This window comes from Lathyrus oleraceus, chromosome 2 (genome assembly GCF_024323335.1).
Source record: "Lathyrus oleraceus cultivar Zhongwan6 chromosome 2, CAAS_Psat_ZW6_1.0, whole genome shotgun sequence".
In the NCBI taxonomy this organism is placed as follows: Eukaryota; Viridiplantae; Streptophyta; class Magnoliopsida; order Fabales; family Fabaceae; genus Lathyrus; species Lathyrus oleraceus.
In genome coordinates, this window is record NC_066580.1 from 326,499,796 (window position 1) to 326,522,123 (window position 22,328).

Genomic DNA, 22,328 nt, shown 5'->3' on the forward strand with positions numbered 1-22,328 from the left:
CATCGACTAAACTTCATGAAGAGGATGCGAGAGCCCTCTAAGAAGTCCAAGAAGGCAAAGAAGGAAAAGCTGGGAGAAACTTCTGGGTCAAGACCTCCAGTCCCTCTGGATGACTCTCCAAGTAAGTCTATACCTCCTTCCCGCTGTGTAAAACTTAAGCCTATTGCTTCTTATCTTCCCCAAACCACTCCCATCTACACCTTATGTGAAACACCCCCATCAACCATTAGAACCTCTAATCCACCATCTCTCAAATTTAACCTTGCAGCCACCACACTACCCGTTTCTGAAGCAGAAATGCTGAACAAAACTACCTTAGCATCATCATCCTCACCTTCATCCCCATCATACTATGTCCTATTCTCTAACACAGAACCCTATGACGCTCAATCCCCCACTCTAGCTCAGCTTCAAGCTCGTTCTCTAGCCTCTCAACAGCCATCACAACCTGAACCTGAACCAGAAGTCACTTCTCCACCCCCTAAACAACAAAATCCAACTACATCTGAAGAACCACAAACACCACCTTCACAACAACATAATCCACCTCCTGAACAACCTATACCCTCACTATCTAAACCTCAACCAAATCCATAACGTGAATAAACAACACTATCTCCCTCTGTTATTCCCCTACCACAAACCTCTGCTGCTATCATCACTCCTATTCTAAATACAGATGACACTGACCAAACTCCACCATCCTCCCCAGCCTCTAACTCTGAACACGAACCTTCGTTCCCCACCTTAGAAGAAGCAATAACTGTTTTTGCAAAGTCTTCAATGGAGAAGATCAAGTCTCTGTCTATCAACTTTGGCATCAGTGATGATCCCTCTGCAGTAAGGATCCATTGGAACATAGTGATCAAATGGATGACCTCTGAAGCCTTCAAACTGAAATGCCTCTCTGAAAAAGTCTACAATTACTTCATCAGAGATACTGGTATAAGGCTTCAAGCTCGCTTGGCCAGAGAGGTTGAGGAAAAGGCCAGGAACGAAGCAGAAGAGAAAGACCGCCTAGAAGAAGAGCAGAGGATCAGAGAAGCTGAAGAAAAGGTTGCTGCTGAAGTTGATGTTGCTGCGGCTGCTGCTGAGGCTGGGGCAAAAGGAAAAGCTGACGCTGAAGAAGCAGCACGCATTGCTACAGAGGAAGCTGCCAAGGCCAGGGCTGATGCTTTGACTCACTTTGGTTTTGCCCCTCTGGTCTTGAAGACTCTGGAGGAATTGCAAAAGGAACAACAAGTGGTACGAGCTAGGTTGGATCACCAGGATTCCGTCAACACCAACATTCAGAACCTACTGACTCAGCTGCTCCAAAGGATGCCTCCGCCCCCAAACCCTTAGGCACTTAGGCTCTTTGTTTGTTGCTTTTTCTTCTAATGTTTTTTAATGCTTTCTTATATATGCCTTAATTGCTTCCTATCTGTACCTGTTTTCTCTGTTATATGAATATCTGTTCTTGCCTATTTTTTTCTAAGTCTTTTTTATTCTGACAAAAAGGGGGAGAACTAAAAATAGCTCTGATGAAAATATATCTAAAACCTCTCAAGGCACAGCGAAAATCTATAGAATCTTAATGACTTATGACGACTAAACCAACTCCACGCAAGGAAAGTCTGGTGAGATCTTTTGTTAAATCTGATGATCTAACTCAGGGGGAGTTCACTCCCTTTATCTGGTTCTGAGATATTCATATTGTTTCATCATTATTCTGACTTGTTTTTTCATCACCAAAAAGGGGGAGATTGTAAGAACAAATTTAGTTCTACAATGTATCTCTAAGATTTTGATGATAACAAAGGATGAAACAAAAATGGTACCCTAACGAAATTTTTCTAGGTGTGCAGGACTCTGATCAAAACAATCACATAGACAATCATCAGATATAGAATCAAGCAGTAAGATACTACTCAGAAGTTACGTAACCAGAAGGCTCTGACTCTGATCCAACACACGCGCTAGCAAAACTAAAGAAGTCAGAAACTCTTAGAGAAAAGAATGAATCAAGACTTTGAAGATGTACGCTCTGAAGAAGTCAAATAAAGAGAAACTTTGATGAAGTCAGAAACAAGCACCCTCTGAAGATGAATATTACTAAATAAAGACTCTGACTACAGGATTCACTGACTCAAGGAAACTTAACGTTGAAGAGAATTGCCTTTGGAAAGAAACTATCTTTAGAAAGAAGTTATTATGCTCCATAATGCTTTGGAAAGAACAAGGAGATTAATGACGTTAATCACTCTTCAATGACCAAGATTCTGTCATTAACACCCAACAGTCTTCTCTTTCTCCTATAAAAAGGATGGAACGCTTCATCAAGAAATACACTTGAGATACAGGAGAATACATTTCTTCCATTACTTTCTTTTCACTCTGTCCCGAGCTGCTGCTCTAACGTGAAAACATTTCTTGCTCTTATATTCTGTAATATTTGCTTATTATTAGAGGCACTATTCATTACTAATCTATCATTGCTGAGATATTTCCTCAAGTGACTATGTGAAGTCTGAATACTTGAGAAGGTTAAGGGATTAATTATCTTAGACGGTTGTTTCTATAATCTTTCAAGATTAGTGGATTAAATCCTTTTTGAAGGCGAAATCACCTTGGCCGGGTGGACTGGAGTAGCTCTGAATTTAGGGCGAACCAATATAAAATTCTGTGTTGAATTTTTTTTATTATGCGTGTGTCTAAGTTCTTAAAAAGTTTTTATTCTCCAAAACAATTCAAACCCCCCTTTCTTGTTTTTCTCTACCTTCAATAGTTATTTCTCTTCATCCCTCCAATCTTAGAAGAATCATCAGCCTTATATTTACATAGCAACATTAGACCATGATACGTTCGATTATTAGTCCTTGTGGGTTCGATAATCTTTAAAACTACGTGATATGACTGTGCACTTGCAGTCACGATTCACCTAGACTTACTAAGTCGCGATCAATTACATGCTTAGGTTTTCAATTCTTAGCATAGTTTATCTTCATTTCAGTTGGTAGCGTTTTATCACATAAGGTTAGGTTTTGTTAGAATTGGTACCTAATTGACCTTCAGTGCTGATTAAATTCTGGAAAACTAGTGTTGCTAGAATTCTATATTGATTGAATCAATTGTACATGACACATCTTGTGTAATATACAATTACACAATTAATCATTTTCTTTGAACAATCTATGAATTTTTTGAATTGTGTATATGTCAACGTGGTTGAATTCCAATACAAGCATAAGATCTCTCTTTTCTCTTTAAGACTTATGCGCCATGTTTTGAAAAACCTCTGATACTCCAATTATGGAAACTTGGTTGAATATTTAATTAGGGTCTATTCACCCCCTCCCCTAGAATGTTTGTCTACTCCATATTCCCGTCCAACAATTGGAATAAGGAGGTGGTCTTTTGATTAAGTCTAATTGACTCCAAACGTTAGAGAATATGGCAGACGATGATGATCCAAAGGGAGCGTATAATAAAGCACATGTTTTAAAGGAGATAATTATGCTTATTAGAAAGAGAACATGTATGTACATTTACTCTCAGTTGTAAAAAATATATAGGTAGCCGTCATCGAAGGACCTTATATTTCTAAAGCAACGAAGATGTTGTCAAACACCCAAAGGATTGGAGAGATAATAGAATCAAACAAGCTTCATATGATTTCAAAGCGAGGAACATACTTATCTCATCTTTAAGCATGAAAGTATTCTACTAAGATTCACATCATAAGAGTGCTAAAGGTAAGTGGTACGTTCTCCAAACTATCTATGAGGGAACGAATGACGTCAAGGATTCTAAGAACAACATGTTTACAGAGGAGTTCAAATTATTCCTATGGAACCCGGAGAATCCACGGATTCCATGAAAACTAGATTCCTCCATTAATCAAGAAACGAAGCCACGTGAGAAAAACCTTTTTTAACAAAGATTGTTCTAACATAATATTAAAGTAAACATGCATGAAGTTTCAACCAAAAGTTACATCTATAAAAGAAACTAGCGATCTTATTACTTTGGACATCACAAAGTTATTTGGGAAACTAGTTTAGCATGAAAATGAATTGAAATGACTCGCAAATAGAAAAGTAAAGTCGAAAAATAAAGAGAAAAGGAAATAAGAGAAAATGGATATTTCTTTGGAAGATTCTTCATCTAAAGCGAAGAGGTCAAAGGAAGAAAGTAACTTTGTCGAAGAAGCTCCTAAAGAAGAGGAGACGAGTTTATTCGTTAGACGCTACAATATATACTTGAAAAGAAACAAGCTCAAGAATTTCGATAAATGTTTGGTAAATTTTAGAAGTAAACATCCTCCTAAAAGAGAACAACACAATAAAAAGGATTATTATGTTACGTGTTATGAGTATGGAAAATCGGGGAATTGTTGAACTATTTGTATAAGTCTCACCAAACATCATAAGAATAAAGATAAGGAAGTCTATAAGACAAAAGGAAAAAGCGCCAAAGGTCGTAGAGGCTATATCGTTTGGGAAGAAAATGATGATAGCTCCTCCTTATATTCCTTCTCAAGCTCATATGATGAATGTGCCAATCTATGTTTAATGGAATGTAAGAAAGGTTAAAGCTCATAGGTATACACTTCTAATCATGATAATGAGTATTCATATAGTTAATTGTCAAAAGCATTTAATGATATGTATGCAAATTCTCCAAATGCTTTAAGAAATTTCTCTCCAAAAGAAAATTATTTTAAAACTTGAAAAGGAGATAAATGATTTTAATAGTTCTTCGGATTCCCTTAAAAAAGCGCATGCATCACTAGTAGAAGACAGTTTTAATGTTTATGATACTTTAGTTGAAAAGATAGAAAAGTAGAGTGTGTTACTTGTCCAACTTTAAAACTTGAAATTGAAAATCTCAAAGGACAATTAACATGATATTTCACTATCTTTTACTAGTTCTAGTTCTTCAAGTCGTAGAGGTACCGGCTTTAAGAAAAACCCTCATGTCACTAGGAGAAATCAGAAAAGTATTTCATCTAAAGCTATTTGTCATTATTATGGTGATAATGATCATATTAGGCCTATTTGTCATATTAGGAACGTTCGAGTTCCTAGTGGTAAAATGATATGGACTCCTAAGTGTTCCTTAACTAACCTTAAAGGACCCACTAGTTAGGTATCTAAATTGCCTATTTGATTGTTTGCAGGAAGGTCTTGTCTATGCAAAAAGGTTATGGTTCCTAGATAGCGAATGTTCAAGACACATGATGGGAGGTGCTTCCATGTTCATCATGTTCGATGAGAAAGAAATTGGTTACGTCATATATGGGGAAAAAATAAGAGGTAAAATTTTAGTTGAAAGTATTATGGTAAATCCCTTCACTATCACCATTGAAATGTTATTTTAGTTAAAGGTCTTAAATATGGCTTACTTAGCATTAGCCAATTCTTCGACAAAGGGTACTTTGTGGTTTTTGATACTCTAAGTTGTTAAATTGAGCATAAGGGAAGTAAGAACCTTGTGTTTAAGGGTTCTGGGATTGATAATGTCTATATGCTTGATCTAGATGATGTGTTAATGCATGGAACTAAGTGCTTAGTTTCCAAGGGTGAAGATTCTTGGTTATGGAATAGGCGCTTAATTCATATGCATTTCGACTTAATCAATAGAATATCATTCAAGAATCTAGTGATTGGTCTTTCAAAGACTAAATTTTCAAAAGACAAACTATGTGATTCTTGCCGAATGGGAAAGCAAACGAGAGTGCTGTTTAAATCGAAAAAGTTTTTTTTGACATAAAAAACTCTCGAGCTTCTCCACCTAGACTTCTTTGGCCCTTCACAGACAAGAAGTTTAGAAGGCAATTATTATGGGTTTGTGATTGTTGATGACTACTCTAGATTCACTTTGATGTTATTTCTAACCCATAAGGATGAAAATTTTGATGGTTTTGTTAAGTTTTCTAAGCTTGTCTAAAATGTTTTGAGTTTGAAAATTATCACACTCCGTAGTGATCACGGTGATGAATTTGCTAACCATCATTTTCAAAACTTTTGTAACAAAAAAGGGATTGCCTATAACTTCTCATATCCGATAACTCCATAATAAATTGGAGTTATTGAACGTAAAAATCATGTTTTAGAAAAATTGGCTTGGGTAACAATAAATGAAATGAGCTTACCTAAGTACTTTTGGGCATATATGATAATACCGTATGACATGTGTTAAACAGGGTGGTCATTCGACCTATCCTAGAGAAGACACCCTATGAGTTACGTAAAGGTAGGAATCCAAACATTTCTTACTTTTTCTTTTTTGGTTTCAAATGTTTCATTTTAAATAACGGAAAGGATAGTCTTCGTAAGTTTGATGCTAAGTCTAAGGAAGGATTATTATTAGAGTACTCATTGACGAGTAAAACTTATAGGTGTCGCATCTCGAAAAATACGATTCCTCGCGATGGTCGCGGAAATAAATTAGTTCGAACAGAGTCGCCACCGAACTTTATTTATCCCAATGAAGAAATAGGAAAATATCGATAGAACCTTTAGGAAATGGAATAATGGTCGTCGCAACCATATTCGGGTTTGGGAGTGGATTACTTAAGGGGAATGTATTAGCACCCCTTACGTCCGTTGTACTCAACGGGAACCTTTTAGTTCTAATGTGTGTTTCGAGTGTTAATTTATGTTTGTTTGTTTTATTTGAGTTATAAATATATTGGAAATAGAAATGGATGAGAACCTCAAAAAGGAGAAAGGGGAGGTTTTTTTATTAGTGTGCTCGCGAAGATATAGCAATCTCCTGCCTACGTATCCTTATGGCATAATAAGGAAATCAGAGCATTCGTAGTTCGGGGAACTACGATTGGTTGGTGTCTTTTACCGAACAGCTGTTTAGATCACGTTCTAAAGGCTAAACGCTAGCTTGTCTACTCTCGGCGGAGGCTTAAGCATTAGTTTGTTGTGCGAATCTGAAAGGATTAAATAGTGTTCTTTTTCAAAAGATTTTTGATCACACGAGGGTGACAAGTTGAATTAATATGTTGGGTGTTTTGTTTGATTGGTTATGATCGCACGAGGGCGAGAAAAGATAGGTTTGATGTGTTGAGAGATTTTTGGTTGGATGATGATTACTCGGATAGTCGAGTAAGACACCTCGTATCCTAATAATCGGGAGAGGGAATAGGAGACTCTAGACCACTTTCTGTTTCATCCTTAATTGTTAAAGGATTTGATGATAATTAAGGTGTTTTGAATGGATGACAAATACTCGGATAATCGAGTAAGACAACTCGTATCCTAATAACCGAGAAAGGGAATAGAAGACTCTAAACCGCTATCTGTTTCATCTGAGTATTTATGAAAATAAGGTTGTATATTTTTGACGTCTTTTAGAATGAACGACAAGTACATGAACGACTGAGTAAAACAACTCACATCAAAGCATTTGAGAAGACGAGTTGAAAGCTCAAAACCATCTCCTTTTTCGTATAATTTGTTATGAAAGTGGTTTGATTGAATTGTATGTTTGTGGAACAATGACAATTGTTCGACTGACCGAGTAAGAGAACTCGTATTCGTCCAATTGAGGAGTGAAGTTGAAAACTCAAAGTCAACTCCTTTTTCATTCAACTTATTGTAAAAAATTATTTTGATTTAATCGGGGTTTGGAGGTTTGTAGAGGAACGACAACTATTTGACTAAACAAGTAAGAGAACTTGTACTCAAATAGTCGAGGAGAAAAAATTGAAGACTCAAAGTTATCTCCCTTTTTATTTCTTATTGTAAAAGAATTCGATTTGTTTGTGCTTGGGTGGATTAGAAATGACGGTTGTTCGATCAATCGAGTACAAGAGTTCGTGTTCAAATAATCGAGGAGAGGAGTTGAAAACTCAAAACCATTACCTCTTTTATTCTTAAGTGAAATAGTATTTGATTATGATTAGGTGTTTTTAATTCTTAATAAAGAATACTCGATGTTGGATCGAGGTTTTGAATTTGTATTTTTTGTGAATGAATTGAATTTATTTAGTGAATAGTTCATCTAATCGATTAATGAAAATCGAGTAGGTCTCATTGTAAGAAGGCCCAAGAGTAAGCCATGTGAGGTTGATGGCGATACTTTTACAAGTAATCGACTTACAAAGGTGTTTTGAATTGATTTGGAAAAGGCGCACTCGATGTTGACCGAGGTTTGTATTTATATGTGTGCATATGAATTGAATTATGAAAATGGTCTTGAAATGAGGTTGCTTATGAATTTTAGCTTATGCAACGTGAATGCAAAGTAACCAACAAGAAATTAAAGAGTCTCATTGTAAGGTATCCCAAGAGAAAGCCTTTTGTGTGCTAAAGTGACCTAAGCTAAACAAAGGATAATGGTATTACAAACATGTCCCCCTAAGGTGGTGCCATGATGCCATTCTTACAACATGCATGTAAGTTGCGGATGAAAATCCAAGTGTTTACAAAGTATCACAAAGAGTAAAGGATGACTTCCAAGCAAAGGTCCTAAAATGAAATCCTCTAAGTCCAAGTTGATTAAGAGTGGAGTGAATATTTTTGGTCTTACCATTTTATCATGTTTTTGTTATTTTTAATGTATGATGACAATAAAATAAATAACAAGTAAATAAACATGCATGATGAGTTTGTTTAATGATGATGATAATGAGTACTTGAATGTAAATTACAAGGTAATGACATAAAAGTAAAATCACGAGATAAAGAATGATAATATCACAGTAATAATGGTTAGTGACAATAAAATAAATTGCAAGGAATTAAAGTGCAATAATATAATTGTTAGTAGTTAGTAGTTAGTGGTTAGTAGAATAACAATAAGAAAATGGATTAGCAAGTTAATATAGAGAATATGGTTTCATCTATGCATTAAATGACTCAAATATGGGTGAAATAGAGGCAATCTATCAATGCCTCAAATATCATGAATGATCTATTGATCAACCATTAATAGGTTTGAAACATTTAAGATTTAATCAACTCTAAACAACCATGGTCATGATCTAATAGAACTCATCAACCAAATAGATGTAACAACAAATCAACAATAAATATTAAATGATAACAAGAAACAAAGTTTCGTTGAAAATGGTGGATAAAAAGTAGTAAGAGCAAAAAATCCCCAAAAGGGTGTAAACTCAACAAAAACCACTTGCCTCAAAGTTGACTCAAATCTCTCTCAAAACACAACCCAAGAGTGAAAATCCATTTTCAAACATAAAACAAAACCAAAAATGTCAAGGAGTTTGAGTCCAAAATACTACCAAGATTGTGGTGTCAAAACTAGGTTATTGATGTGTTTGCGTTTGAGAATGAAGCAAAAAAGCTTGGAAGCGGGTGGCTATGGTTGTTATGGTAGAAAAATGAAAGGGAAGGAAGTTGTATGTTTATGTGGTGGTGATGAATGATTATGTAAGTGAAGGTCACAAGTTTTCCATTGTTTTTGTTGTGTGGAGATTGTGGATTTTTACATGGTGGTTGGGTTGTTCAAAGAAGAAAAGAGGGTTTGGGTGAGTTAGGGTTTAGGTTGAAAAGAGGGAGCTTGAAATGTGATTTGGACAGAGGTTTTGTGGCTTTCAAGCTTGAAAAATGAGTGGGGATATGGCTCTATTTATAGAGGAAGCAAAGGGTTTGAACTGGGTGAGCCAAAAGGTACACTGTGTAAAAAACAGAGCCACTACAGTTGCCTGAGTAGGTGTAATTGATTACCATTAATGGGGTAATCGATTACACCATCCAAAATGGCATGGAAGTCAATTTTTAGTCTGTGTAATCGATTACCATGATTAGGATAATCGATTACACAGTCCAAAATGGCCTGGAAATTAATTTTTTGTCTGTGTAATCGATTACCATGATTAGGGTAATCGATTACACAGTCATAAATGGCCTGGAAATCAATTTTTGTCTGTGTAATTGATTACCATGATTAGGGTAATCGATTACCCAGTCCAAAAAATGATTTTTCCCTTATTTTGTTGGTTTTTGCCTCCAGAACTTTAACCGGATAACCCCAGTTTTTCCCGGGTGTAAACACCATGCCTTGAGTCCGTGTAATATGTATTTGGTTATGAAAGTTAAATGAAATTATGACAATGAAATAATGAAAGCATGCATGTGCAGTAGGGCCATGAATCAGATAAAAATTGTATCGGGGTAGGGACAAAATTGGGGTATGACAATAGGGTTTACAATCATAGAACACTTATGTAGAAGAATCTATTCATGTTGCATTTGATGATTCCTCGCCCCTAAAAGATGGGGGTATTTTTTTATTATGATGTTTAAGGTGTAATAACGGAGAAACTTATCAATGGCGAAAGTCTCAAAGAGGACCTTCCTCTTTCATCAAATGATGAGTGATACGTCTTGTGACTGTATATAGAATATAGTATATCGGGTACTTGACTGCAAGTGCACAGTCCAGTCGTTTTAGTTTTAAAAGATATCGAACCCACAAGGACCGATGGTCAAACTAATGCTACCGACGTTACTATGTTTAGCTAAGGGAATGATTTTTAGAAGTTTGGTTGAAGAAAATTAAATCTAAAGGAAGTTAAGTTGTAAGAAAATATTAATAGAAGAATATTAGTATGCAACGCATTAATCGTCGGGGATTCGATAAGTCACCGGTGTATAATTTAAGTACCAAATATCTTTCAGTAGAAAATACTTATTTAAAAGGCTTTATCTCACACTCTCGTGATTGTTGATTCGGACTATACCTTTAAGTCAGAATGTACGCTCTCGCTGTCCCATTTGAAGTTAAAAATACTTTTTAAAAATAAATAAGTTTTAATTGCTTTTAAATTTCTCTCGCTGTTTTTAAAATCAATGTCTAGTTTTTACTATCCAGTTTGACCCTCACGCTCTCGCGATTGTTGGTTCTCACCTTAGTTAATTTCCCACTCTCGTGGCAAAATCGTATTAAATAGCTTCTCACTCTTGTGCCAAAGTTAATTAAATTTAAATTAAAAACCACAACTAAAAAGATTGTTTGAGGAAAGAAGTTTTACACCGATTATTATTAAATCCCGTCTAGTTAAATTGTTACATACCGATACCGGTAGTTTAGCCGGACATGTTAAACAACGCAGACACATACGAACATAAAAAGATCAAAAATAAAACAGACATGATTACAATAATAATAAAGCAATAACTATTGAATAAAAACCTGGAAATTGGATTAATAGAATACGCCGAATCTTGAAGTACTTGAGTAGTCCTCCACAGGTCGGTAGGATTCTGCCTCTTCGAAATAATAGCTTAAACTAAATTAAATAAATTGTAGTAGTTCCCCAGTGTAGGAAACTACTACTTTGGCTAAATGAAAGGCGGAAAGGAAAAGGGGAAAATCAAAGCTCTTAACGGTAAAAGAAAATTAATGTTGCTAAAGAAAAGTAAAAGACAAAATAGAATTGTTGTGAAAAAAATGCAGAGAGAAAAAGGTCTTGAAAGTCGGCTTCCAAGAGAAAAATTAAGCGTCCCCGTAGGTTTCCAACTTCTGTCTTTTTATATCCCCCATTATGTCTTGGCAGTTGAGAGAAACAAGGATGACTTTTTTGAGTGAGGAAATCACGGGCAAGTGGCTAAACCATGAGAATTTAGGCCTGTTGGATCACTTATGTTGACTGTTTCAAGGCGTTGATTTTGGTCATGTGACGTTCGTGATGGGCCTGTGACGGTCGTCATAAGGCATCAATCACTTATATTCATCGGCTCTTCACATGGTTTGTGCTTAAGACGGTGTTGACTGCTAGTATAAACTACTAGGGGTAAATCTAGAATGGAGACTTTAGGTATTGGTATAATGGGTATTCAAACTGATCTCGTAAAAGTGAGAGATCTAAGGTGTCATGATGGTATCAATCTTGTTAGATTTTTCTCAGTTTCCTAACAGGACCTCTGTAAGGCAACCTATATACTAGTAGGGTTTTGTTATGGCAAATTAGATATGAATGAACGATTAGATAAAGACAAAAAAAATTGTTATGGCTAAAAATAGAAACAAGTAAAGGAAAGATAAGGATTTCCTCCCACATTTAAACAAAGCATTATCCTCAATGCGACAATATAAAGAAAAAGGGAAGAAACACGAAGATCACTACTCGTCGTCATGATGTTGGCCTCTACACGCTCTGGCTCTTGCTCGTGCATGCTCACTTCTTCCATATTGGGTAGGATCCAACCCAACATGCTGAGTGTACTCCTAGATGGCATCAACGCGATATGTCAGGGCACTCATCTCTTGGGAAAGCTCGGCCATCCCCTGGTCGTGCCAGTTTGCATAGTCGTGTTGATCCCTCTCTATCTGCTGGATCGTTTGCATCATTTCTGTCAGGTGCTCCTCCATCCTCTAGTTGTGTCACAACATCTCAGCGTAGATGTCTTCCATGGTGGTGGGTCGTCGCTCATTTCTTCGCTGGCCTCGGGAGGATGTCTCCGTAGTGTACTCAAGAGGTGGCTGTGGCATTTCTCGGTCAAGTTCCTCTTCGACTTCATCTGCTCCATTATTAGGATCTTCTTCATTTGGCATAGGGGCATTAAGATCAAAAATCTAATTCTCCATATTCTGCGGATCTATACGGTTCCTGTTGGGCAAGATGATGCTTTGAACTATCTTGTTTGTAACCACGGGATGGCACTTCTCGTCGTCTCTGGCCTTGATGAGGTGTGAGGAACGAAAATAGTCGATGTTGAGGAACTCGGCTGGCAAGGCGGGTAAGTCGGCGAGCCTATCCCCCATATTCAGACCTAGTGTTATGGAGGTGATGATTCCACCAAAACAAAACGCCTGGCTGCCTCTCATGCATGCAGCCTGTATGTTGGCCAATAGGAATGGCGTGGCATTGAACGTGATCAGGGTGAACACACAGTGAAGAAAGAAGAGATCCTTAGAGTTTACCTTGTGATTGTTGACTCTTCCGAAAACCGTGTGCCCTAGGACTCGGTGGAAATATCTTATAGCTGGGTTATGGATGTAAGTTGCGTTGAGCGCATCCCAGCTTGCGACGTTCATGTTGGTAAGGCTATGCCACACTCCAAATTCTATTTCTAACCATCCGTCAGGGATACAGCAGTGAACTCCCTCTCCATGTCGGAAGCCAAGCATTCATGTTATTTAAGTTTGGTTTAGGGAATACTCGGTACCGAACATTCTAAATGTGGCGACTCCGGTGAGAAACTGAGTTGCGCCAGGAGGGATAATGTAGGAGAAAGAACTCATGAATTCCAAGATCATCACCTCGTAAGTTGGTTGCGAGTTGGTGCAAAGTTGCGTCAAACTGGAGTTGTTCAGCATCCATTCCACGCTATCTGAAAGTCCCAGCTCCGTCAGACATTCATTATCAACATACTTCGTAGCTTGGACTGAACGTTGATAGAACCTGAGGTAGTTATCTCTCTGTCGCTCGCTGGCTTCTCCATTTCTGAATACAATGTTTGAGAGGTCGGGAGCAGCTCTCTCTTGACGGGTCATTAGTGCGGTTTATGAAAATATAGGTTTTGGTGGGAGAGATGGATTTCGTGAGTTATAAGGTACTCACACGTTTCTCGCTTAAAAGGATGTGAAGAAAGGGTTAATGGAGAAAAGAGTGGTGTGAGTGGTATGGTTAAGGAAAGTAGGATGATTTGATGAGGAAGAAGAGAGGAAGTGCGCCTGCTTTTATAAGCGTGCCCTCTGGATCCGTGACGGTCGTCACATATAACGGTTGCGTAACGGTCGTCTGCAACGGTCATCTGTGTGTAACGGTCATCTGCATAATGTGTGACGGGCGTGGTGCATCCATGACAGGCGTCACGCCTTTGTGACGGGCGTCACACTACATGTGACGGTCGTCACATGCAACGTTCACAATTTTTTTGGTTTTTTGGAAAACAAGCCAAAAGTATATGAATTGTAACAGCAGTAACTCAGGAGTAATGATAACATTAACACAGTATGGCAGCAGTATAAAAGCAGTATGAAATTAACAGCAGTAAAAATAAAATGACTGGAAAATAGAATTTATTGTAGAAGCAAAAAGAAATAACAATGTTGTTTAAATTAAATTAAATTAAATTGAAAGTTAAATGTAACATAAAAAAATAATAACGATAAAAGTGTTAAATAATAGCAATAAAAGTGCTCCCTCCCCACACTAAAACATAGCAGTGTCCTCATTGCTTTAATGTGAGTAGGAGAGGTCAGCGGTCGATGAAATCAGCCATGGTTCTGTCCCAAAGCAGCTATAGCCTGGTTCAAGTGATCAAACTGTTCGACGGCGATATCCATTAGGACTAAGACATCAAGGCGCATGCTCTTTATTTCTTCTTTCACATTGGTAATGTCAGTGTGGAAACCATCCAGACGGGTAAGGATTATGGCAAGATTTTCTGCATAGGATGGAAGTTCTGGTTCATCTATGTTATAGTATTTTGGAGGGGTTTCAGGGTCAGATTCATCAACAGGGATAGGGTCATCTAAATACTCATATATAGGCGGTGTCTCAGGAGGTGAAGGTGGATCAATTAGGTGTTCATCTAAATCATAAAGCCAGTTATTTTAGTTATGAACACTTGTTCTCTCATGGTTAGGTAGGGTAAACAGCTGGACAACTTCGTTATTAATTAGGTAATCAAAAGTATCCGGCCCAAGGTTTCCTATGATTCTACGGTCAAAGAAAAATTCAATGTCCATGGGTCGGATGTGTCCAAATGGTACATGCTCATAAAGTGGGCGTCTAAGTTCAATGGCATCAGCTATCATGGTTACTAGGCTGCCTATTATGATTGGGGTGCGATTGTTCTTTGCAATATGAATGAATCTCTCCATCATAAATGTCACAACATTTACATGTCGAACTTGGTTGACACAGAGTAAGATGAAAAGTTCATCTCGTGACACTATGGTGTTGTTCGCTCCCTTTCCAAACAGGGCGTGTGCTAGTATTTATGGAAGTAGCGGATAGCAGGGTTGTGTATCATTTGGGAGTGCATCTCGTTTGGGTTAGGGTGGTAGTCTCCAGTTAAACTACCCCAAAAGTAATCTAGGTCGATGTCATCGATTAATTCCTCTTGGCGGGTAGTGAAAACAAATGGGCCACTAGGAAATCCTAAGAGGTCAGCAAGGTCTCTACGGTTATAAGTGAAGTCCATACTAAATAGCCTAAAGGATATCAACCCTTTGTTGAGTGCGTAACCATGATCGGGTTTGTAAAATAGGGAGCTAAGGAATTCTAGGGTGAGTTCACGGTAAGTGACAAACCTTCTCTTAGTAGCAGCATTCTCCCATCGTAGCTGGTTAAACATAAACAAGATGATATCTCGGATACCTAACCTACCCATGGTAGGTCCATCATAATATATGGGTAAAGCCATATCCTTATGAGCTAAATAATTATAGCGCCTTCTATGAACTCTGCCTCTAAAAACTATATCTACTGGTTGCATGATGAAAGTTAGTGACTAACTAGTTATAAATTCTCCTGTTAATTAGTATCCAATGTTTCTAAGTTAGTAACTAGCAGTAACAAGTATTATTGCATAGAATCAAGGAAAGGGAGCAAAAATACAGATGAAAGTCAAAGAAGGAAAATACTTAAAAACAAAGATAACAAATTAAAGAAAAGGCGGGTTGTCTCCCACAAAGCACTTTGTTTAATGTCGTAAGTTCGACAGTAACGTTGCAATGTACTAGTTTTGTGGTTGAGCAGGCAACTTTATAAGTCTTAGACTATTTGAATAGTCTCTGTTGTCAATATTATGGTAATGTTTCAATCGCTTCCCGTTTACCATAAATGGTTCACTATTCTGACCTTTGATTTCTATCGCACCGCTTTTAAGGACTTTTGTGGTTTCGAAAGGGCTTGACCACCTAGATTTAAGTTTTCCCAGAAAAAGCTTAAGTCTCGAATTAAATAGTAATACTATGTCGCCGACATTAAACTCTTTCCTATATATACGTTTGTCGTGCCATTTTTTGGTTCATTCTTTGTATACCCTGGCATTCTCATAGGCGTCTAGGTTAAGTTCTTCCAATTCGTGAAGGTCCAAAATTCGTTTCTCACTTGCGGAAGTATAATTTATATTTAGGGTCTTAATTGCCCAGTACGCTTTGTGTTCTAATTCCACAGGGAGATGACATAATTTACCGTAGACTAATTTAAAGGGTGTGGTCCCTATTGGGGTTTTGTAAGTGGTCCTATAGGCCCACAGAGCTTCGTTTAGTTTAGATGACCAGTCTTTTCTAGATATTCCGACAATCTTTTCTAGAATCTGTTTGATTTCTCTATTCGAGACCTCGACTTGCCCACTGGTTTGTGGGAGATACAGTGTTGTCGCATGATGTTTGACTCCATACTTCAGAAGAAGTTTTCCAAAGATATTCGATATGAAATGGGAGCCACCGTCACTAACGACTAGTTTTGGCACACCGAATCTAGGAAAGATGATGTTCTTGAACAACTTAATCACTACTCGTGTGTCATTTGTCGGAGAAGCTACGACCTCGATCCATTTTGGAACATAATCGACAATAATGAGTATGTACTTATTACAAAAATAAGATTGGAATGGTCCCATGAAGTCAATCCCCCACACATCAAAGACTTCCACTTCTAAGATGCCTGTTTGTGGCATTTCATCGCGTCTTGAAACGTTACCAGTGTGTTGGTACCGGTCGCAATTTATAACCGCATTATGGACATCTTTCCATATAGTAGGCCAAAAGAGGCCCGATTGTAAGATCTTAGCGTAAGTTTTTGATGTGCTTGCGTGCCCACCATAGGGGGCGGAATGGAAATGAGAGATTATGTCATTTGTTTCATCCTCAGGAACACATCGATGGAAAATACAGTTGGTACCTCTTTTGAAAAGCAGAGGTTCATCCCAGTAGTATTGTTTTAGATCATGAAAGAATTTCTTCTTTTATTGGTAAGATAGGTCCGGTGGAAGTACTCCAACAGTTAGGTAGTTGACAAAATCAGCATACCATGGTAGAGTTGCATTCGCATGAATTTCTTCCATGGATTCTTCTATTTCGGTATCATTTATTGTTAGTTCAGACATGTCGCTTTCCATTTGGGCTATAAGTCGTTCGTAAGGGAAATCATCATTGATTGGAATTTGTTCAGGTTTATTCCCTTCGATTCGTGATAAGTGGTCTGCTACTACGTTTTCAGTACCCTTCTTATCCTTTATTTCTAAGTCAAATTCTTGTAAGAGTAGGATCCATCTTAAGAGTCTTGGTTTGGCATCCTTCTTACTTAGCAGATATCTAATAGCGGCGTGGTCAGTATAGATAATGATTTTCGCCCCTACTAAGTAGGAACGAAATTTGTCTAAGGCGAACACAACGGCTAGAAGTTCCTTTTCAGTGGTGGTGTAGTTCATTTGGGTTGGATCTAGTGTTCTATTTGCGTAGTAGATAGCATGAAGTTCTTTATCCTTTCTTTGTCCTAGTACTGTTCCTACGGCATAATCACTCGCATCACACATGATTTCGAAAGGTAATCTCCAGTCAGGTGGTTGCATGATAGATGCGGTGATTAAAGATGTTTTTAATTTCTTAAACACTATTAAACATTTTTCATCAAAGATAAAGTCAGCGTCTTTCATTTTATTAAACCCGTAAGTGGCTTGGTAGTTTTCGAGAAATCTTTGATAAAACGTTGGTAGAAACCGGTGTGTCCTAAAAAGCTTCGTATTTCTCGTACGGTTTTCGAAGGTTGAAGATTCTCTATGATTTTGATCTTAGCTTTATCTACTTCAATTCCTTTATCAGATACTACGTGTCCTAACACGATTCCTTGTTGGACCATGAAATGGCATTTCTCCCAGTTCAAAATGAGATTCACCTTTACGCATCTTTCAAGTACCATTTCAAGGTTTGATAGACATCCTTCGAAGCTCTGCCCACAAACAGAAAAGTCGTCCATAAAGACTTCCATAATGTCGTCTATAAAATCAGTGAAGATCGACATCATGCATCTTTGGAATGTTGTGGGAGCGTTGCATAATCCAAATGGCACTCGTCGGTAAGCGAATGTACCATAAGGGCACGTGAAGGTTGTCTTCTCTTGGTCGTCGGGATGGATTGGAATTTGAAAGAATCCTGAATAAGCGTCTAGATAGCAGAAGTAGGAATGCTTAGCCAAGGTTCAAGCATTTAGTCAATGAAAGGCATAGGAAAATGATCCTTCCAAGTGGCTTTATTTAGTTTTCTATAATCGATGCACATTCTACTTCCGGTCACAACTCTTTGTGCTATAGATTCTCCCTTCTTATTCTTAACAACTATAACACCCCCTTTCTTGGGTACTACATGAACGGGGCTAACCCATTGACTATCGGGGATCGGGTATATGATTCCAGCATCTAGTAACTTCTTTACTTCATCCTTGACTACAGTACTTAAGATTGGGTTGATCCCTCTCTAGTGTTCTCTAGAGGTTTTACAATCTTCCTCTAGCATAATGCGATGCATATAGATAGAAGGACTTATTCCTTTTAGTTCGGCGATGTTGTAGCCTAACATAGTTGGATATTTTCTTAATACATCTAGTAACTTTTCAGTTTCCATCTGTCCCAAGTCAACGTTGACTATTATAGGTCTTTTGAGTTCAGTGTCTAGGAATTCGTATCTTAGGTTCTTTGGTAGTGTTTTTAATTCCAAGCCTGGTTTGTTCGGGCATGGCATGTGGTTGGGTGTAAGTGCTAAGCATTCGCTTAGACTGTAATTTTGGTATGGTTCACGCCAATTATCATCTTCAAAGATTGGAGGGATTTGGATTTTCATTATATCGAAATATGTGGTTTCTTGCATTTCCATCTCTCTTACGCACTCGTCTATGACATCAAGTAGATAACAGGTATCGTCTATAGCTAGCGCTTGTAAGAATTGTGTCAAGATGAATTCAACCTTTTCTTTTCCAACTTCGAATGTTAGCTTACCTCTTTTCACGTCTAGTATGGCTCTGACGGTGGCTAGTGTAAGACCCCAATTTTGTCCCTAAGATCCCTCATGGCATCATATCATAGCATTACATAGCCTCAAGGATCTTTGAGCATCTTGCCTTCCTTCCTTATGGGTGGGATATCCTTGTGAGTGGTTTTGGATCACCAGGAATTGCTTGCATTGTATATCATTGCTTTTCTTGTTTAATCACTAACCAAAAGCACCAAAAACATGTCACCTAACATTTGTTTTGCAATCTAAGCAGTCATCAAGCCAGGCAATTCAAGGTTTTCCTTTGTACCTGAGGTGATGGTATTTTCTTGGTATGAGGACCACATGTCATTATCTTGAGCTTATATGAGCTAGAGGTTCATTTTGGAGCAAATCCCCCAAGTGGTTGAAGCTCAAATTCATCAGGCATTGTCAGGTCATCTAAGGACCAATGCAAGTCAACTGAAAGTCAACTGAGGGCTTTGAGTGTGAGAATTGAATTTCTTCATGCCATTCATGTTCAAACAAGGCTTATTCATCATGTCAAACATCTACTTTGAAGATTTTGAAGCCAAATCAAAGGTTTCCCAAAATGGAAAGTGACCTGTAATTTCAAGTTTCCAAAAATGGCAAGTTTTTGGTCCACATTCAACTTGACTTTCCAACGTCAAAGAAGCTTCAAATGAACTTTTGTCCAACATGAAAGTTGAAGATCTCTCTCTCCCATTTCCAAAAAGTCCAAGATCATGAGCATCTGATGAATGGTTGAAGAATTATGATCAAATGATTGCCAAGTGTGCATGGAACTTCCACAAGCCATAACTTTTGATCCAAAGCTCCAAATTGAGTGCCTCTTTTTGCATTATGCTTCTCATGACCTATAATTTCCAAATCCATCATTACATTGCATGAAATTTAATCACATGATCTAATGCCCATGCATGTTCATTTTGGAGGGAAATTTGGAAATTCAAAATTGGTGCATCATATGAACAAAATACCAATCCAATTATGTGCATGAGTTGATTTTAAGTGAAATTACACATGCATATGGTACTGTTCACGTTCAAATTTGCCATGCACCACACAATTTTTCATTTTTTTGTCATGCACCTCATTCTTATTAATCTTCCATTAACCATTGCTTAATTAATTTTTCAGAGTGATTAACATGTCATATAAAGCCTTAATCCTAACAGAATTTTCGGGACATCACATTCTAGCTCCAAATTTTTCTTTCCCTCCAAATTTTTCTCTCCATTGAAACTTCAGATTTTTCCACATAGCATCTGAATTTTGTTGGATATTCGTGTTCTCTGATCATCATTGAGTGCAGATCAAGCCTTGATTTGAAGAATTCGAGCAGAAATCAAGTTGTGCAAGCTCAAGAACATGAAAATGGAAACTGCCATTTGAGCTAGATCTAGGTCGTGCCAAGCTTCAATTCATACATCAAACTTCAAGTCATCATCTCAGGATTGGATCTGGACACTTGCAAGGCCTCGAATCTACAATTTCTGTTGACTGCTCTTCAAGAGGTTAGGATTTCGAACCTCTTAATTCTCCATTTTATGCACATAATGTTGTAGATCCTTGACTGCTGAGCATCCTGATGTAAATTTCATCAAAATTGGTGAAGAATTGCATGAGATATCTGGAATTGAAGTTTTGAATGCATAAATGTTTTCGTTCGATTTGCACGATCCATGATGATTTAGACTTAAATAATGTTGGATTTGTGATGTACATGTTGAGAGCTTTCGTTTGATGTATGCCATGCTGTTTTCTGCAAAAAAAAATTGTTGAGCGTGCACTGTAGCACCACCGTCTTCACGAAGAAGACGGTGGAAACCACCGTCCCGGCCGCCGTCTGCAACAGGCAGTGTTGACGCTAGGTTTTATCCAGCGTGTGTCCACGCGTGCGTCCTCATGGCTATTCCATAGGCCAGGGTTCCTTTGACTCGCTCGCAGGGCCTTTGACCTGCTGACTAGGCTGCCACTTCAATTAGTGAAGTGCAGCGTTTTGGCCAAACATCCTTCGATTCCTGGCCGTTGCAAATTGTGATTTTATTTTGTTCCAGCGCATTTTCACTTGTACACACGGTTCTATTCCAGCCTCCAACACTTTTTCAAATTTACTTCATATTTTTCCATTTCCCTCCAATTTATCATGTTTTGTTCTTCATTTTATTTCAATATTTTCTCCAACTTTGAAAAATCATAATAAATTGAAATTTAATCCAAATCACCTCCAATTTTTTGCTACTTGTTCATATGGATGTCTATTATTTTGTGATGCTGATTTCATGATTTTATCATTTCTAGAATCTTAATTGTGGTGACTTCTTTGAACATGTATGCAAATGTGACATGCTTCATTCATTCTATTGTGAAATGCTCATACATTGGCCAATTGATTTGAAATTTGGTATGCTGATTCCCAACATGTTGCATGATATTTGAGGCTTGGTTGTGCATTTTTAGCATTTTTCATCTCTGTTTTAGGTACATGAATGTATGGTGTGACAATGTGTGTCACACAATTTGATGTCATACTTGTTCATTTTCATATACATGTCAATTGATCTCTTCTGATTACAATTTTTTGCATGATGCTTGTATTTGACATGTTGTATACACATAAATATTTCCATGGTTATTTGGTTCATTTCTATTTTAATATAGAATTTTCATGCTTGATGACTAATTGTGTGCTTTGTAATTGCCTTTGCCATATCTTGCTCATATGATGACTTTGCTTGATGCTTTAGACTTGGTCCTTTTTAGGACATGTTCTTACTTGTTTAAATGAGCTTCATGTTGAATATTGGTTGCTGTTTTGACTTTTTGCTTCGTCTTTGACCCTAGGCTTTGCCCTAGGGATTTGTACTCACAATCTGAGCTTTGCCTTTCAGGTTCAAGCAATTAGTTCTAAAGGATGATGTGATCTCCTTGCTTGAGATGCAATTTACTTTGTTTAACTAATTTTGATTGTGTTGTAGGTCCTTGGGTGGCTAACTCACTTGAGTGTTTGCCTCTTATGGCTTACATGTTGTACATATTGGAAATGTCTGATTGTTGTTAATTGTTTGGTTGTCTGAATGTGAATACTGATTGTTTAGCTTTTCATTCAGGTACCTTAGCCGCTTAAGCTCATTATATGAGATTTTCTTTGCTTGTGGTTGGTTTACCACTTAGGTAATCTCTCTAACTCCATGTAGTCTGGAAGCCCTGTCGTTTCTTTTGGCAGGCATTTGGCTGAAGTCCTCCTTAAGAGGCAATGTCTTTGTTTGTTTAGTGTTGTGCTAAAGACCTCATTGTCGAGGCATGTGACTTAAGTCCTCCTAAGTGAAGAGGCAATTGGCAGATAGAAGGGATTTGCAATCAATCCCCTGCTATTCAGTTGAGTCTTTCATTAT

General features: G+C 37.6%; 2 protein-coding genes across 2 annotated transcripts; one reads left to right on the plus strand and one right to left on the minus strand.

The window, feature by feature from the left end:
- Nucleotides 1-783: 783 nt before the first annotated feature.
- On the plus strand, nucleotides 784-1,344 carry LOC127123068 (eukaryotic translation initiation factor 4 gamma-like). Its single transcript, XM_051053328.1, has one exon. The coding sequence runs from the start codon at nucleotides 784-786 to the stop codon at nucleotides 1,342-1,344; it is 561 nt and encodes a 186-aa protein (XP_050909285.1).
- Nucleotides 1,345-14,184: 12,840 nt separating this feature from the next.
- On the minus strand, nucleotides 14,185-17,459 carry LOC127123069 (uncharacterized). The gene is made up of 2 exons (XM_051053329.1): nucleotides 17,228-17,459; nucleotides 14,185-14,504 (listed from the first exon to the last, which is right to left on the minus strand). Exons 1-2 carry the CDS (start codon nucleotides 17,457-17,459, stop codon nucleotides 14,185-14,187), a joined length of 552 nt encoding a protein of 183 aa, XP_050909286.1.
- Between the last annotated feature and the right edge of the window lie 4,869 nt (nucleotides 17,460-22,328).